Here is a 19,527-nt window from a genome sequence, read left to right as displayed (position 1 = left end):
AAGGGTGGGGGTCCCAAAAAATGGGTTGCCTGGGAGGAACTGGAGCGAGGGTTTTTTACCTGGGTCAAAAGGGCCTTGTTGGGACCAGCAGTTAGTGTAATGGCTATGTCGCTGGACTCCCATGTAGTCGACCGCAATTTGAGTCCCAGACCCGGCAGCTTAAACTCACGCCAGGCACATGTGCGTGCATGCCCAAGATCCCGAGAAAAGAATGGAGGAGAAGGGATTGCGGCGTGACCATCCCCCCTGGGGGGGTGATTTCTCACTTTCTATCTCTGTCTCTTTCTGTCTGTCTGGCGAGCGCACGTGCCCTATAGCAAAAACCTCTCCAAAAAAAAAAAGGGCCTTGTTCGGGATTGTTTTCAGGTGGGGCTCGTACATGCATTCCCTGCATGGTGGAGGAGCACGTGCTGGAGGGGTCACTTTAAAAGGTCATACCAAATTGATTTATTACATATGCTGGGAGTTTCTTACCTCTGCCAACTAATCTCTCAGCATCTAGTTTGGAGGGAACATGCAAGGTCACTTTTTGGCAGGCATCACAGGAAAATGTTAAGATCTAAAAAAGAAAAAGAAAATCAAGTCAATATTATGCATAAGAAAGATTCTTTTCATATGTATATAGTTCACATAACTTATAAATGTGTATATTTATATATTAATAGGCATATAGGTGGATATTATTATATATTTGATTAATAAAATATTATTGAATATATAAATAAGTATATAAATCTATAATTGTTAAACTGTGCACAATATGTTAGCTTATATAATATATAAGTAGCAAAATAAAATAAAAACATATACTCAAGTATGAAGTCAGAAAAAAATTATATTGAAAGGAAGAAAAAAGCAGTAAACCAGAAGTCAAAACTCCCTCCTCAACAAAGCATATAACCTCAGATAATTATGTATCCTTTCAGGTTTTGGACTTTGTTTTCTATACTGTAAAGTAGATTCAATAGTAATTTCGCTGACTTAGGATCCAACAACTTACTCACAAGAATGTTGAAAACTATTAGGAAGGTAACATAGGTATGTAAATAGGAAAGAGAAACAAAACCAATTTTTTTTTTTTTGGAGGGGTTTCTGCTATAGGGCACATACACTGGCCAGAAAGACAGAGAGACAGAGAGACAAAAAACTAGAAATCACTCCCGGCGGGGGGGTGGGGGGAGAATGGCCACACCCCTTCTCCTCCATTCTCTTCTTGGGATCTTGGGCACACACACCCACACCCGCCCGGAGTGAGTTTAAGCCACTGGGTCCAGGACTTGAACCACAGTCAACTACATGGGAGTCCAGCTACATAGCCATTACGCCATCTGCTAGTCCCCAAAACTAAATTTTTTAAGGCAGCAAATTGTTTCAATACATTTTTAACTGCCTATGAGCTATGGTGTCAAATTTATAATATCTTAAACAAAAACTCAATGCTTTTGGATTAGCAGATGGTATAATGGTTATGTTGCAGGACTCCCACATAGTCACCCTTGGTTCAAGTCCGGGACTTGGCTGTTTAAAACTTACACTGGGCACATGTGCTTGCATGCCCAAGATCCTGGGAGGAGAATGGAGAAGGGACGGCAGTGTGGCCATCCCAATGGGGGAGTGATTTCTCGCTTTCTATCCATCTGTCTTTCTGGTGAGCACAAGCCTCTTATAGCAAAAATATCTCTTAAAAAATATTTTAAAATGCAATGCTTTTAAAGCAAAGCATCAACTGATTGCCATGGACTTATCTGGAGAGTATGTATTATTTCACACAAACTAGCACTGAACTTTGAAATACATGCTTCATTTGTGCATCTTCTCCTAAATGAAAATGAAGGTTATTTTAAAAAATAGTTCACTTAAACATGTAAAAATATTTTAGTGATTTATGGTGAACCAACTCCAACACAATATATATTTGAGTAAACTGAAATTTAATTCTGTTCTCTGAAGCTTTATAATGAATGCTTCTGAAAGATTCACATTCTTTTTTCTATAGTTCCGCAAATGCCTTGAACAAAAGCAAGATAGCTAATTAGCATTTACACTATTTGCAAAGTCTAGCAACATAAACTAAAATCATTATAAACTTGGATTAAGATTTTATTTTCAATACATATTAGAGAAGCTTTAATTATCCGATTGAAATTCTATATGAAGGATCAGGTAAGGGAGAGATGATGCCTCATTTTAAAATTAGGAATGGACACGATGAAGAGGTCGTATCTGAATTGGAAATTAAAAGATGAGAAGAAGTTTTGCTGGCTGAGTAATCAAGAGAGAATAAGATTCGAATCAGATGATTCTCATGATTTCAGTTCAAGGATGTGTGGAAAGAATACGTCCACTTATCCATTCAACCAACATTTATCGGCTGCTTACTAGGTGCTAAGATTTAAAGGCTATGGCAGGGAACAAAGCAAAGCTCTTGCCCTCACAAAGATTATACTATAATGAGAAAAAGAAATAAATACACAAATGTACAAATGTCACATAACATCAAGGGACAGAGAGAAATGTTATGAGAAAAATAAAGCGGGGAGAGGTGACAAAGGAAAAAGCAGAAGCCTGTGTAACATATAGAGGCGCACTAGCTTCCTGACTGGGAAAGCGTCATCCAGGTGGAGCAATCATCAGAATAAAGGCCCTGCAAGGGGACTTCATCTGGTGGGTCAGAGAAATGACAAGGAGGTCATAATACAGAGCGTAATGAGGAAAGACTGGTAGGAGGTGAAACAAAAGGTCAGTCAGGAGCAGATCACGGAAGGTCTAAAGGTCATGAGAAGGAGCACAGATTTTGTTTTGAGAACAATAAGAAGCAACTATAGGTTTAGAAGTCGCAGAGTGACATAAACTAGTTTTTACATAGAATCATCATGCTAGCTGTGTGAAGTCTAGACTATAGGGGAGCAAGAATGGAAGTCGAGAGCAAGTTGAGAAGTTAGAGAAGGAATCTAAGAGATAGGGAAGTAGTTGGTGCTATGGAAGAGCAGGAGGAACCAGCTTCAGCTAAGAGCCAGGTGAGGTCACCTGAAAAGTGACTACAAGTTAATCATGTTAGGAGGAGACAGAGATTAAATGTTTCAGACGAGGAATGGCATACGTGAAAGCCCAGAGATGACACAGAGCTGGAAAGGGAAACCTGAAATGGTGGATGTGTATAGCACATTGTGAAGAGAAGCTAAAAAAAGGACTAAAGGAAGTAGAGGTGGGACAGATTCTGAACAGCATTAATAAATTGTATAGATATTTTTTCCTAAAGATAATAATCCAAAATTTTGCTTTAAGCAAATAAATCACAAAAGCAGCTTTATATATCTGAATATGATAAGTCTGATCAAAGAATGAATAGGGAAGGCGCCAGCAGGTGGTGTGGTGGTTAAGGAGCTGGACACTCCCACATGGCTGACCATGGTTTGAGTCCCAGTCCTGGTGCCTTGTTTTCTCACTTTCCCTCTTTCTCTCTTTCTCTCTCTGGTCTAACTAAAAATGAATGAATGTATAAACAAAATTAAAATAGATAATTCTTTTTTAAAAAAAAAGAATGAATGGCGAAACAACTTTCATTTCCAATAAAAGCAAGGAAAGTAATTTAATAAATCCTATACCAAACCAACTAAAAATGATGGGTACACTTTTTAAAGAAACATCTTAAATTATCAAAGAATTAACAAAACAGGAAAGAACTACTGGTCAAAACAGAAGCTGAAACACAGAGTGGTTAAGAGAAACCCAGAAAGGATTTCTGACTGACAAAGATTTGACTCTAGTTAATTGACCTCATTAAAGGAGAATGAGATCAAAACACGGGGATCACCTAAGAGTTAAAAGAAGACCCTCTCCACACTAATCTGGAACCCCAAATGCTAAACCTTCATTATAAAGTTGAACGGGAAGTAAATGGACCCACTATGGGTTTGTGATCCACACAAACATCACCTACTTGGTCTATCTAGAACCCTGAGCCATGAGTTTGTTTAGAGAAGGTTTGGTACGAGATGCATGAAAGGCAATAGGCCGAATTCAATAATAACTCCTAGTTTTTTTTTAAAAAAAAAAAACTCAAAAAATAAGAATTGATGAGTACTTGTATAATATTTTTATCATCACAACACCAATGGGAAAGTACTAGAAGCAATGCCAGTAAACTCAGAAACAAGATTAGGCTTTCCAAGTTCACCATATGTAATTTAATTTACACCACATCGAAAGAACATCAGCAAGAGGAAAGCATTAGATGGTGTATGAACTGGAAAGAAGTAAAAAGGTCTCATTTACACTTGTTATGACAGTTTTCCTGGAAAATCAAGCAAATCAATAAAAATTACTATAAAACAATAATTCAGTAAAAAAGCAGAAGCAGGTATCATAAAGCAGAAATCATTAGTCTTCATACCTATTAAAGAAACAGATATTATAAAAGAAGAAACCATTTTGAAAAGCAACAAGATGTTAGAAGACCAAAGACTAAATTTAATATAAATAATTTGCAAAACCTATTTGTCGAAAACCTGGAAACATTCTATAGTACACAAAAGCAGACTCGCACAAAAAAGATATAATTTTCTTGGATAGGAAATAATAACATTCTTATATAATAGTCACTAAGTTAAATTATAAAGTTTATGGTACCAATAAAAATACCAATAGAATTTCTTTTGGAATTAAGTCGATTCAAAGGTCATAAGAAAAAAAAATCAAAATTAAAATGAAGAAAATTAGGAAAAAGAAGAGTGATATAAGGCTATTTGCCTAAACAGATATTAAAAGATTCTCTAAAGGCTCAATTAAAAAAATAATAATGTAGCACCAATAGGCAGATATTAGATACATATGAATTATAGAAGAAGCAGTAAAATAAGTTCTATTTGCTATGATATGACTGTACACAGTACATAAAGGCTGTTACATAATTTTTGTTACATTCACCAACAATTTATGTTTCTATTTTTCCACATTCTTGCCTATGTACCATGATGTCTAACTTTTGGATGTCTGCCAAGACAAGTGTAAAATGACATTTTGCTGTTGTTTTTAATTTAGTCTCTTCATTATAAATGTGAATGATATATTTTTATATTTTAAAGGCTGTTTGACTATTTCACATCCATGTTCATTTTGGACTTTTTCTTCTTAATTTACAAAAGTTCTTTATGTATTAGATTAGACTTTTCAAATATTATCTGAAAAATTTTTTTTCAGTACATATATTATACTTTCCACTGAACTCTTTCATCTGGTTGGAGTTTTGTACAGTGTTCTACATGAAGTATGGACTCAGCTTTATCACTTGGCAAATTACTGCCTAGCTCAACTAGTCTCAAAGCCATGTTATTTAATAATATCTTACCCTAATATATATTTATATACTATATATATTACATATTAATGGTGTGGTATGCTATCTATCTTAAAACTCCTTTCCTTCTAGTCATATACAACTTTTGTGATTGGAAAAGCAATAGCTACCAAAATTAAACAGTCATTTATTGTATAATTTACATTTTTATTTGTCAGTTCCATTTCTGGCCATCTATTCTATTGATGCACACACCCATATATGAAACGACATGTATCCAGATTTATTCATTCTGACATTATTGTAACAGTAGAATTGATAGACACTAGTAAACATATCCATGAGCTACATTTGAATGTAGATATCATGGGATTTCATGACGGCTGATGGGAGGGGAGCAGTGAGGATGGAAAAACAAACAGCGTCCAGACTTCCCACTGGAGGAACAAGGCGGTAGTGCCATATATGGAAATACAGGACTAAAAGAAAAGCAACATTGTTTGGAAAGACAATAATGTTGTGTCACACCTCACAGTAAGAAGAGAGAAATAAAGGCCTATTGTTTAATGAAGACATCTCAACTGCCAGTATTAACTTATCTGCGTGATATTTTAAGTCATAAAAGTGGATGGAATGGCCCAAATAAGGAGTATAAATTCCAGGGGACCTGTCCAAGTCAGAAGCAGAAAATAGAATGGTGGAGAGACTTGGAGGTGGGAGAAATCGGGAGTTGCTGTTTACTGTGTAGAAAGTCTAAGTTATGCAAAATGAAAAGTTCTAGAGATCTGCTATACAACATGGTGTTTATAGTTAATACTGCACCGCACACTTAAAAATGAATTAAGTGGGTAGATTTCATTTGGAATCTTTTAAAATCACATACAGGGGACCAGTAGTTAGTGTAATGGCTATGTCATTGGACTCCCATGTAGTGGACCGCGGTTCAAGTCCCGCACCTGGCGGCTTAAACTCATGCCAGGCACGTGTGCGTGCGTGCCCAAGATCCCGAGAGGAGAATGGAGGAGAAGGGATTGAGGCATGGCCATCCCCCCCTGGGGGGTGATTTCTCACTTTCTGTCTCTCTGTCTCTCTCTTTCTGGCGAGCGCATGTGCCCTATAGCAAAAACCTCTCCAAAAAAAAAAAAAATATATATATATAGATATATCACATACAGGACCCCCTTCCCCTCCCCCCAAAAAAAGACTGGAGAAAAAAAAAACTAGGTGAATAGTCAAGATTCTTAATGATGAGAAAGGTTAAAAAAGCAGGTGGAGTGAATACTGGGATGGTTGAGGAAAAGGCCATGCAAAGGGTACCCATCAAAGTCATTCTTCTTTAATGTCTTATTTAATAATATCTTCTGCTAAATCATCTCTATACATCTCTCACACTTGAGGCCCACACCAGTCACCGAGGCAGTGAGGTGTTACAGATCTGCATGGACCTTCAGAACAATGGGAGGGAATGACAGCCTTCCAACTGCAAGTAGATGAGGGTTGCAACCAGGCCAGCGCTTTTTTTCTCTATCCCACTCCTCACCGGTCAAACTCTGAAGCTAAGGAAGACCAAAGATTGGGGATTCCCCCCCAGTGGATTCACTTGTAGTCTGCTTTCTTCTCAAATGGATCTGAGATGATCGCAGAGAACTCTGAGTGGTACACACAGAGAATGTCATTTATCACAGGTGCCTAAGTATGCTTTTTCTTTAGAAGAAAAATGGCCCATGGCTTAAAAGGAAAGGGCCACTTTATCAGGGATCTGAGTAAAACTCACTTCATCGTCATCAAAACATGTTGTGACCATTATTCCGATCTTAGTTTCCTCAGCTGTCAACTGTTAGCGCTGTGGTTTGGGCCTGATGTTCCTAACCTATTCTGGATATTTAATGGATGGCCTGAAGCTGCTTCCAACATTCTAGTAACAGTAACAACTACAATTTCATAACCTAAAAATTTAGGGATCCATTATGAAACGAGAGCGGAAGGGATGGGGCAATAATCTGAATATTTCTGACCTCTGGTGCGCCACTCCCAGAAGGAATCATTCCTCTAGTCCCTGCCCTTGTCCCTGAGACCAAACTGGCTCAACTCCAAAGTAAGTTCAGCACTTTTTTGCACCTGGTCTAAGGAACTTTTTCTCCACTTCGGGAGGTGGGGAGGAGTAGGAAAAGTCCAGTGTGGGGCACTTTTGGTCCCCAACTCTCCCAGGACAGGCCATTCCCCTTCATAGTCCTGTCTCAGGCTCCCCAGCGAGATCCGGTCTTTTCTGTCTGGGAGGGGCTGTCCAGCCTCAAAGAGGACCACCCCCCCTCCCGTGTAGCTCCGGAGTAAGGTCATCGCGCTGTGTTGTTTGGAGTGGGAAAGAGGCCGGGACGTGGGTGGAAGAGACAGAGGCAGAGAAACCCAGCGGGCTCCAGGACAAGAGACCAGGACAATCATTCCCCCAAAGATTTAGGGGGATGGCTTACCGCTACCAAACAATGGGAACTACACAAAGTCACTTAGGGCCAGCCCATACGGGGTCTTCAGTAGCAGAGGGTCGCCTCAGCTCCCGGATTCCCTCGCTGCACTATCCCCCAAACTACAAGGCCAATCCCCCAAAGGCGAGCGGTGCCCTCTTCCACCCAAGGACACTCGCTGTCGGCCCTGTGCGCCAGCTGCCCCTTGGCCAGGCCAGAGCAGGGCAGGGCGCAGAGGCTGGTGCACACTCGAGGAACCTGCCCGGGTGCAGCCGGCTTCCCGGCACTGGCGGTTTCCCGGCGCATACCCAGAGGCCACGGTTTTGGATGGGCGTTCGCGGCTGGCTCCATCGACGCGCTGATTACATCTTACGAGACACCCTTCCCTTCCCTTCGGGATCGCGGCGCGCAGGTGGCGCTCCCAGCCTTCTGCCCTCCCCCCACCGTCTCCCACTCCATGTTCCAGCGACCCCGGGCGTTTTCACCCCAGCTTTCGCGCCGCTCGCACCCACTCCAGCTCCGCAGCTTTCCTCCTCCCCAGGTGACCAAATTCCCCTCCTCGAAGCCAGTGGCCAGGCAGGCACTCACCGCGAGGGTCAGCAGGAGCTGCCGGCAGAGGGCCCCGCTCCCGGAGCTCGTGCGTCTGGCCGCCGCCATGGAGAGGACTCGGGGACAGGAGGCGGGCAGAGGGCGCAGAGGCGGGGGGGGGGGGGGGGGGCGCGGGGGGGGGCGCCGCGGGGGTGGGCCCGCTGCTCAGCGCGAGCGCCCGGCAGAGAAGGTGCGGCGCGGGGCAGGCGCTTTTCTCTGCAGTTTCTCTGAAGCGCCTGCCTCTCACCCAAGGGGCTTTTCCTCTGGCCGAGGGTGGGGCTCCAGGCGCGTCCCAAAGACACCGATCGGCCCCTCCTAGCTCTTTTCTCAAGTCTTCATTTCTTTAAGAACGCAACAGGTGGGAACTCCCTCTGGCCGCCACCCTTTTACCTGCGCTAGGTGTTTTTCACTGGCGGACGCCACCTATATGCCCCATCTCCCCCCGCCCCGGTGTCCGCCTGGCGGGATTAGTAGCCGGCCCTGCCCAGCAGAAGCCCTGACTGTACAGAGACTCACTCCAAGCGCGCTCCCAGGCCCTGGCTCCGCCCTGCCCGCTGCCCTGGGGTCAATCACACACTCACAAGGACACCGGAGAGCTGGAGAGGTTGCACTTCATGTCCCCGCCGCCTGAAGCCCTAAGGCCCAGTTACTAGAGAGGTGACTTCAGGAAGACCATTTAATACACTTCTTACTGGGCTAAAGCTCCTGCAGACGTCCGAATGCAGTTTAGATAGGACTTTCATCTACGCACACCTTTCTTTGAGGTTTTCTTTTTCAGAAATTTTTGGGTCAGTGTGATGATGATAGAAGAAAATTAACATAATTTTGGGACATAAATAAATAAACACACCAGTAAATAAAGTAAGGGAATCAAATAACAAAACTAAGGGTGAATTACTGTGGAAAATACATTAGTTGAGGGTCTACACATTGCCTGGTGAGGGCTACTGATTTTCTCCAAGAACTTCTCCTGTCACCACACCAACCACGTCCTTCTCAGGACTGTCCTCCTGCATTGGATTCCTGGACATCTAGTGGTGAGCAGGTTTTTTTTCACCGTCACAACCAGTGTTCATGGTGAGAAATGGAAAAGAATGGAACAATTTCCATTTTGAGTTGAAGTGCACTTAGAACTTCTCTTGTCACCACACCAACCACGTCCTCCTGCATTGGATTCCTGGACATCTAGTGGTGAGCAGGTTTTTTTTCACCGTCACAACCAGTGTTCATGGTGAGAAATGGAAAAGAATGGAACAATTTCCATTTTGAGTTGAAGTGCACTTAGACTGCATGAATTAGCGCAGTACTTAACCTGGAAGATTAAAGTATAATAGCTGTGTGCTTTCAGCTCTTCGGAAAGCAATGACAGGGCACCCTGACTCATCTCCTTACACCTCTTTCGATTACTGACTTACACCAGTGAAGTCTGACCACAAAGGAGAAACTTGTCTGTCCCATCCTGTTTGGTTTAAGTCTCCTCATTTGGAGAAAGCTGTTTGAAAAGCCAACCATGATACTTGGAAAGCTTTGCCACCATTAAACACAGCCAGAATTGTTGTGCTATTGACTGTATATTTAAATTCAAAACTAGTGTCAGCCAGGCCATGCCTTACAGTCTATGTATTAGTCCATTGTTCCGTTTTATTAGTGAATGTCACATAACGAGCAGTTTTATTGTCTCCGTATCCATAAAACTGTCATTGAAACTTCGCTAATAAAATAAGCCTGGCTCATGAGCATGAGACTGTAGTTGACATCCTCCGTTTCCGTATTTTTTAACCCTCATGTTTTTCTGGAGGTGATTTCATAAACACACCTCACCCTGTTGAAGGTGACAATGTGATCTCTGGCATGAAGCTTTTCAGAAGCTAGAGATGCAAACCAGTTTCAGGCTCTAGAAGTCTACTCAGACTGTCATCATAGCCTTTGACAAATAGGCTATTTCCAAACTCTTGCCTGCCATTTACACTCTAATGCCTTAAGGATGGCTCATGATTCTCCTCATTCCAGAAATGGGTGGAAGAGCAATTCAACAAGAATTCATCTTAGATATTCCTTTTCACCTTTTACACTAGGCAACCGATCGAAGTTATCGAAATATTGATTTTCATAAGTTTCATCATAAAGAATTTTTAAATGAATGAAAAAAATATAAGCTGTTTCCTCTAAATCAGTGATAATTAATTTAATGGATAGATTAAACTACACGGTCACCAAAGTGGATTCCTCTATAAAACAGGTACGCAACAACATGTCTAAATTTAAAGAGACTATGAGATGTGGCGAGATGTGATGTTCTTTAAGAATGCCCTTTGGCTATGAGTAGGATTCTGCTGATCTGAACTAGCTTTCCATCCCCTATAGTGAAAAGTACCTTGTCCAAAAGTAAAGAGCGCTTCCTTTATGCCTTGGGCTGCTCAAAAAGTAAGATTAAATATTGTGTCACCAGGAAAGTCATGACCCATTTTCTCATGTTTTTCTATGCAAAAATGCATAAAGACTTTTCAGACAACTCAGTAATACTGATGCTTTCTATGAGAGATTTTCCAAGAAGCTTGGCTACAAATAGGTCTTCATTCAGGGATGTCATAGAAAGTTAGAACCAGGACAGTCCTTAATGAGATGAAAAATCTGCCATCCAAAGCCTAGAGACCAAATTTACCCAGATGAGCTTCACAATTATCTAGAGTCCGGAAACTAAGCTTTATTTATTTATTAGAGATTTCTGCTATAGTGCACATCCACTCGCAGGAGACATAAGGAGAGACAGAGAGACAAAAGGCTAGAAATCACCCCCCACCCACCAGGGGACATGGCCACTCCACAATCCCTTCTGCTCCATTTTTCCTCTTGGAGCTTTCTTTGGGCATGCACGCACATGTGCCCTGTGTGAGTTTTGTGCTGCCATGTTCTGGACTTGAATCGCTGGGAATCCAGTGATGTAACCCTTAGTTTGAGCCGCCATGTTCTGGACTCGAATCGCTGGGAATCCAGTGATGTAACCCTTACACCACTGCTGGTCTCCAGAAGCTAAACATATTAAAAACAACAAGAAAAAATCCCACTTACTCACAGACAGCTCTTAGAGACAGACTTAGAGACAGCTCTCCCTGACCTCCTGCCAGTCTCTCTACTACCAGAGCCTGACCAGGAAGAACCCACATGAACAGATGTGATCTTCTGGGTGAATTCAACCTGGATGGTGTATGACATAGAATGAAACTCAAAAGCAAAGACAATACAAACCTAATGAAAGCAAAATACAATATTAAAGGAGTGTTCTCTATACTGGTCTAGGTCTGAACACTAATGCTAATTCACCTCCCAATCCCAGATCCTTCAACCTCTTTCTCCCAACACTACCCTCAGACTTCACCTGATACAAATGAGGTAATCATGTAACACTGACATACTCCAGTTGTGCTCATTACAAATTTGAGATAATTTTCTAAAAGAAATCCTCTGATGCAAGAAAAGGATTTAATTTTTGCATTTTACTAAATATTTACCTATTTCTTCAATGTTCATTTTTCACAATTGACTTCAATAGTATACTAATTAAATGTACTTTCTCTCATGTTCAGTTCATTTTTGAAAGAAATCAAGGGTGGCATGTGAAATAAACTATGAATCAATTCTCATTCAACATAACCTTAATAGAAACAAGGCAGTATGTGAATTTTGAGGCAATCATATTGAACTTGACTAGAGACAGTTTACAACAATAGATGTCATCAGTAGATGTCACTGGCATATGTCCCTTCCCCACCCTGGAATGCTGTGAAAGAAACTATCCTTAGAGATACAAAGCTTTCATTCATTCATCTACTTTAACTAATCCAACTGAGCACCTGCTATGTTTCAGACATTGGTCTGTGCATTGGGAATGCAGTGATGAACACCTAAAGAATTATAGGTAACTAGGTAGAACAAGAAGTACTCTCCACCTGAGATTTTTTTTTTTTTTTGGAGAGGTTTTCGCTATAGAGCGCGTGCGCTCGCCAGACAGACAGAGAGAGACACAGAGACAGAAAGTGAGAAATCACCCCCGGGGGGATGGTCACGCCGCAGTCCCTTCTCCTCCATTCTCCTCTCGGGATCTTGGGCACGCACGCACACGCGCCCGGTGTGAGATTTAAGCCACCGGGTCCGAGACGCGAACCACGGTCGACTACGTGGGAGTCCAGCGACATAGCCATTACGCTAACTGCTGGTTCCCCACCTGAGATTTTGATCATGCTGACTTCTTCACAAAAGAAAAACAGACCAGCCCTGTAGTGCAGTAGTAACACAATACACCGCACTGAGGCCGCATGGAAAGGTCCCAGATTCCTGATTCCTAGCCTGAGGTCTCACCGTACACACTAGTAGCACACACAAATGCCCATGATCTTGACTAGCTACAAATGGGCAAATTTGTGTAAAGATCCTGCTGGGGATGCCTGATTTGCGCTCTCTCTCTCTCTCTCTCTCTCTTTCTCTCTCTCTTTCTCTTTCTCCCTCTCATGGAAGAAATAAATGAAGAAAGACTTTAAAGAAAGAAAAGAGATTAATCTTAAGTGTAAAGTGAAATAAAAACAGCATTCTACAAGGATACAAATTACCTTGCTGGTTGTATCTGCGCATTCTCCTTTGCTGGCTCTTTCTGCTGACTTCTAAATATAACTGTTTCTCTTCATATTGCTATACAAAAATACATCTATATTTTTGCAAATCCTTGTACTGATAAAGGTCCTATTATAAGGACTTAATACATGCTGTATCCTTTGCTTGGAACCTTTCCCCATTCTTCTGGTCTGGTTAACTCTAATAATCTCAACTCTTCGCTTCTCCTCTCCTAGGTCAACCCCTCCTCATTGAACTGCCACCTCTCATTTAGAGAGCTTGCCACAGAACAATCATTTTCCTCTCTATAATCTCTTAAGATGGCAGTGCCCCAGAACCCAGTTATTGGACCTTTATTAGGGTCCTAATTACATTCACTCCCTTGTTCATCTGAATCACTATATCTGAGCTCCTGACCAGCAAACCTAAAGCTCTTTCTCACACTCTCCCTTGAACTTCAGGTTCCCAGTGCCTATAAGAAACTTTAACTTAGATACTAGTAGCATTGCAAATTAATCTTTCTAATTCTGTGTTCCTGATGCTCTCTATTAAAAATGTCCACCCAAGAGTTATGATTTTTCTTTTTAATTAATGACAACTCTATCCTTCCAGTTGTTCAGGATAAATCCTTTTGTAGATTTCTTTAATTCCTCTTTATCTCTTGTATTCTAAATTTGATTGGTCAATAAATCATTTTGCATTTACTTTTTAAAATATACCTGGAATCCACATTGTTCTCACCATCCTCATTCATATTATCCTGGTCCAAATGATTGTCATCTCTCACCCGGGTTATTCCAAAAGTCTTCTAATCTGTCTTTTTGCTGCCAGAACTCCTAGCTTTAGTCTATTTCCAGCTCAACAGCCAGATTGTCCTTGTTAATACATAAATCAGATTGTGACATTTCTCAATTCAAATACTTGCAAAATTATTCCTAAATAAAAAGCTTTTTTTTTTTAATTCCCTAGGATTTACATCTCCTTTTTGAAAAGAGATGTTGAGCATTTTTATAGGCTTTTTGGCTGTTCATATGTCTTCCTTAGAAAGTTGTCTGTTCAGCTAGTTTGCCCATATTTTATTTTATTTTTTTTTATAAACTGTTAAAATCTCCTGTATATTCTGGTTACCAGTCCCTTATTTGAGGCATAGTTCATAAATATATTCTCCCTTCTGAGGATTGTCAATTCACTCTAATTATTGGTTTATGTTTTCACTATACAGAGCTTTTTACTCTGATGTAATCCCACTTTTCTACTTTTGGGATTATTGCTTTGGGGATTTTATTTAAGAAGATACCACCTAACCCCAGTCAAAATGGCTAAGATTAAAAAAATAAAGAATGGTGGGACCAGCAGCCAACGTAATGGCTATGTTGCTGGACTCCCATGTAGTTGACTGCCGTTTGAGTCCCAGACCCGGTGGCTTAAACTCACGCAGGGCGTGTGTACATGCATGCCCAAGGTCACGAGAGGAAAATGGAGAAGAAGGGATTGCGGCATGGATATCCCCCCGGGCGGTGATTTCTTGCTTTCTGTCTCTCTGTCTCTCTCTGGTGAGTGCACGTGCCCTGTAGGAAAAAAAACCTCTAAAAAATTTTAAAAATAAACAATGGTAAGTGTTGGAGAGGCTGTGGATAAAGGGGGGCTCTTCTACACTGTTGATGAGAATGCAAATTAGTACAATTAGTGTGGAGAACAATATGGAGGTTCCTCAAAAACCTACATATAGAACTACCATATGATCCAGCAATTCCACTCCTGGGTTTCCACCCCAAAAATAGGAATACACTCAGACAGAAAAACACTTCCACATCCATGTTTATAGCAGCATTATTCACTATTGCTAAGACATGGAACTAACCCAAATGTCCATGAACAGATGAATGGATTGAAAAAGTGTGGCACATACACACTACAGAATAGTACTCAGCCATATAAAACAATGAGACCCGGCATTTGATAGAAAGTAGACAAATACAGAAGATTTACTGCTAAGTGAAGCAAGCCAGACTAGTAAAGAAAGGCATTGTGCATCCACACCTAGTATATAGCAAACGTCTGCCCTCTATGGCAGAAACTGAAAGATAGGAAGGTCTAAAAGCATGGAGAGCAGCTGTTGATACTAGAGACAGTGCAGGAGGAGGCTGGGAAATGGGAGAAAGTGAGGAAGGAAAATCAAAGAGAAAAAGAAAGAAGCAAAACATTTAAGGGACACAAAAATAGAAAATTATCTGTTGATGACAAAATGTATGGTAACATCTTTGACTGAACCAATATATAGTGTACTCATGTTGGGAAAAATTCATTTAGTATGCTATAATGATACAGAGTGATTGAATGTAAAAAAAATTAAAAACATGAAAGTAAAAAATTCCTTAGGAGATTTTGGAGGAGTCTTAGTCTTCCTTTCCTGTGCTGCCTCTGACGAGTCAACCCACCCCGCCAAGGCTAGACCTCGGCAAGATTTCTCATTTTGTTCATATTAAATCCAGAGCACTTCCAGTGGTCCACTGGAACTTATACAATCTATCATGAATCCCTCTGACCTGGAGCCTCACTGCTTACTCCTCCACTCATGTGGTATCTCCAGCCACACTGAGATCATTGGAAATCTTTGAACACGCTGCATACTCCACCTCTGGCCTTTGTTTTCTTCATATAACGCTATCCTCCCAGAGAGTCACACTGCGTGCACGTTTGTCTCCTTCAGATTTTGACCTTTGTTTCTCCCCTTATGTCCCCTTTTCAGTGAGTACCATAATTAAAATGTCAAATCTCTGATTACCTTCCAGGACTTTTAACTATGATCCTGCTGAGATTGTTGTGGCCCCTTTCCCTAGCGGGTCTTTGTCTCCTCTACAAGACTAGAAACTTCTTTCTGTTTATCTGAGGTTTGGCTTACTTTGTTGGCTTTCTGCTGAATAAAGCTTTCGTATTCAGCAAACATCATGAAAGGAGACCTCGCTATGATGGCAGAATAGAAATGTGTTCCCAGAAGGCCATGTGGTGACCACAGGTTCAGATCCTCCAGCAGGCAGTCCACATACACATTTAGGGTTTGTGTTAATAGCCTCCCCCAAACCAATCCTGAAAGATTAGGTTGCTTAGTTTGTTTTTGCAGTTTATAACTTTATTTGAAAACCAGCAGTTAATTCTCATCCACATTGACTGTGGATTTTTTGAAAGTTTTAACAGATACATAGATCACAGAGTGTAGAATTTGTTGGGTGAATATTCATCCTCATTACATTTTCTGGACAATCACACATAGATTTGGTGTGGGATATTCCTTATTTTTTTTGGCCCAGACAGCTTTGTTGAGCCTTACCTGGAAGATACCATGATCATGAAGATTAGGTTTTCTAGGAAACATAACAAAACACAAACCTGTCCAGTACTTCAAATCTTCTTTTGCCTCTTCAGGGAATATTCTTAATACATGACAACCATCATCAGAATCTTTTTCCCCCCCGTGGTTAATGTCAATATTCTTTCTATAGTTTGATGCTGCTTCCTGAAAATTTCAAAGGATATCATTCTTGCTCACTCTCTATTTTCAACACCACCACCACATGAAATAAAATAAGCCATCTTTTCATGCACCAACTCTTTTTCTCTTCTTCCTTTTATCTTTTTATAGCAGCTTTACTGAAAAATAATTCACATCCTTTTTTCTCATATTTATTTTATTTCACTTAATAATAATTTTCACTAGTATATCACTAATTAGTATGATTTTTCTAAAAGAAAACCCCTAGGTCCCAGACTCAGGTGGGAAGGGGAGCAGTTGGGTGGGTGGGAGAGGGAAAAAGAGGTAGAAAGGGGAAATTAATGGCATATCCTTATTACTGAGGGGAAAAAAATCCTTGGAATATTCATATAGAAAGAAGTAGTCACACCATTAGCTACTTAAGAAAATGTGATCTCTTTCCTAAATGAGCTTCTAGTTTTAGGGGATGGATTTCTGGATACTAAGTGTCAATGACAGAGGACTCAATTTTATGTCCTTTATCTCCAACTTAGAGACAGGAAGTACCTGTTTGAAATTTGCACAAATAGCTCAAGTTCAAAATAGCCTGAACTAAAGTCATTATTTTTCCAAAACATTTTTTTTTCTTTTCTCCTCCTTGTAGTTAATGGTTTCATGATCCTCCCACTTACAAAAGAAACTGAATCATCCAAGACTCCCTCTTTGCCTCTCCCTCACATCCCATTAGCTCCGAGGTTTTTATGGTATTCAGCCTCTTAATCATTTTAATTGATTTCTCAGTTCTACAAGTCTCCAATCTATCCTCCATAAAAACTAGCTTTCAAACTATGTTTTGGGAACTCTAGTGATTCTTGTTCATGTCTTTTGTTTTTGCTGTGGTTTGTTTGTTTGTTTCAAGAGTTCTTACATGAACTAAAGTACTTCTTACTTCTCATTTAGAAAGCCATCTTTAACCCCCCAGGAAGGAAAAGGACTTGAATCTAATGTGTACACAGTCTTTGATATGTGCCTCTATTACTACAACCAACCAAAGCATTATCATTGTGTAATTTATAAAACAGTGTCTTCTGGAATGCATTAATTTTCCATTTTTCATGTACTCAGATAATTTGCAGAATTCTGAATTAGGTAAGCAGTTCATGGAAGATAAAATTTAAGTACAAGGCTACTTTGGTGCAAAAAAAAAAAGTTAAAGAAAATGGTGAAGTGGTAATTATTGGTTAAACTTGCATTTAAATCTTGGCTCTATAAAAACCTAGCCATCTTATCTTATATAAGTCTATTAATGTCTTTTCTACTTCTGGTTTCCTTTTCTTTCTTTTTTTCAAATTATCTCAGAGGATACATGCATTTTCCAGAGAGAAAGAGAGAAAGCACCCTCTCTGGGGCACACCCACACCCCAATCCCTTCTCCATCTCTCCTTTCTTTGGGGATTTTGAGCATGCAAGCAGATGTGCCCAGAGAGTTTCTCAAGCCACCAGGCTCAAGGCTTGAACCATGCATACAGCAATGTGGTATTTACCTGTCTTAGCCAGCATGTCATGGGTTGGTCCCAGCTTCAGTTTTCTTGTTGGTAGATAGAAATAATAAAACTTAATAATAACCTTAAAGTTGGAAAGATGTTATCAGTACTTTAAAAGAGATAACATTTACGAAAGTATTCTGTAATGATTGCACATATCAGACACTTAATAAATTTTTTTGGGGGGGGGATTCATTTATTTTTTTCTTCTAAGAGTAAGAGAGAGATAGAGAGATTAAGAGAGACTGTACTTCCAATAGGGTCTTGACACTGAGATTCATATCATTGAAAATTTGTGCAGTGCAAGTAATCACAAACTTCAGTGCCCTCAGGGGTCAGGACAAGTAATCAAAATATACATCAGATGGATTGAGAAAAGCAGCCCTTTTAAAAATTATTATGTTTTGAGAATGATAATAGTGAAGAAAATATGTCACCTCCCCCACCTTTAATCTCCCTTCAGAAAAGTACTCTATAAGGGCCACGATCCTGAAGTGAATAGCAAGTTGCAGAGAACCCTAAAGGGAAAGCTGCTCCTCATTTCCAGGCTTGGTGACCTTTGGGAATAGTGAATTTGGCCAGGGAAAGTGTGTGTGCTTCCACTGCAAGTGAATAGCCTATAAATATTATGTAAGGAACATGTATTTTGCTATAAGTCATATTGGCCTGGGACAGGGTTAGATTGATTAAGAATATTTGTTTATTTTCTTCCAGATTACCTGACATCATTATTGAACATCTTCCTTAGTTACAGTGTCCTGATTTTGTTCAGCTAGTATAGTCAATTGTTGATCTCTGGGAAAAAAAATCCTGAAACTTTATTTATGTGACTTTTTAATTACGTTTTTGTTCTGTTATATTTAATACAATTTGGCCAGGGAAAGTGTGTGTGCTTCCACTGCAAGTGAATAGCCTATAAATATTATGTAAGGAACATGTATTTTGCTATAAGTCATATTGGCCTGGGACAGGGTTAGATTGGTTAAGAATATTTGTTTATTTTCTTCCAGATTACCTGACATCATTATTGAACATCTTCCTTAGTTACAGTGTCCTGATTTTATTCAGCTAGTATAGTCAATTGAAAAACTACATCTCTCTCTCTTCCTTGGAGATAGTTTGAGCACATGATTAAGTTCTTTAAAGGGTATGTAGGAGGGTAGGAGTTGCTGGGGAAACTTCTGAAAGCGCTCTCTAAAAACAAGGGCTTCCTCTTCCTCTTTCTGCTTTAGACACAGACATGATGACCGGAGTCACAGTAGCCACCTTGTGACTATAAAGTGAAGCATAGGAAAGAAAGGTAGAAAGAAGAAGGCTCCTGAGACATTGATGGTATTAAGAAGCCTCCATGAGTCAAGACTCTGAGCTTGTTTTACTTTAATGAAACACTAAGCTTTTAACCTGTGGAGCTCCAGAATTCCAACTCATTTAATGAGAATAAGGAATCATCATTTGTCATACAGTACAACCATGAAACTGTCTTATTTGTCATATGTTGAAACCTCCACAATGTTCTGTTAGTTAAACTCATCTTTACTCATTCTGAAGAGTATTTGAAAAGACTTT

General features: G+C 40.2%; 1 protein-coding gene across 2 annotated transcripts in view; it reads right to left on the bottom strand.

Moving 5' to 3' along the window:
• DSC2 (desmocollin 2) overlaps positions 1–8,459 on the bottom strand; it is a 43,157-nt gene extending 34,698 nt beyond the window's left edge. For both annotated transcript variants that reach the window (XM_006150578.3, XM_014588638.2), the window contains exons 1-2: positions 8,344–8,459; positions 475–559 (exon numbers count right to left, since the gene is read on the bottom strand). In XM_006150578.3, coding sequence (XP_006150640.1) covers positions 475–559; positions 8,344–8,412 — 154 coding nt within the window. In that variant the 5' untranslated portion in view covers positions 8,413–8,459. The remainder of the gene's footprint in view (positions 1–474; positions 560–8,343) is intronic.
• Between the last annotated feature and the right edge of the window lie 11,068 nt (positions 8,460–19,527).

The sequence above is a fragment of the Tupaia chinensis genome, unplaced genomic scaffold, assembly GCF_000334495.1.
Source record: "Tupaia chinensis unplaced genomic scaffold, TupChi_1.0 Scaffold000290_1, whole genome shotgun sequence".
Classification (NCBI taxonomy): domain Eukaryota; kingdom Metazoa; phylum Chordata; class Mammalia; order Scandentia; family Tupaiidae; genus Tupaia; species Tupaia belangeri.
Note: the sequence above shows the minus strand (reverse complement) of the source record. Positions and strands in the feature narration are given on the sequence as shown.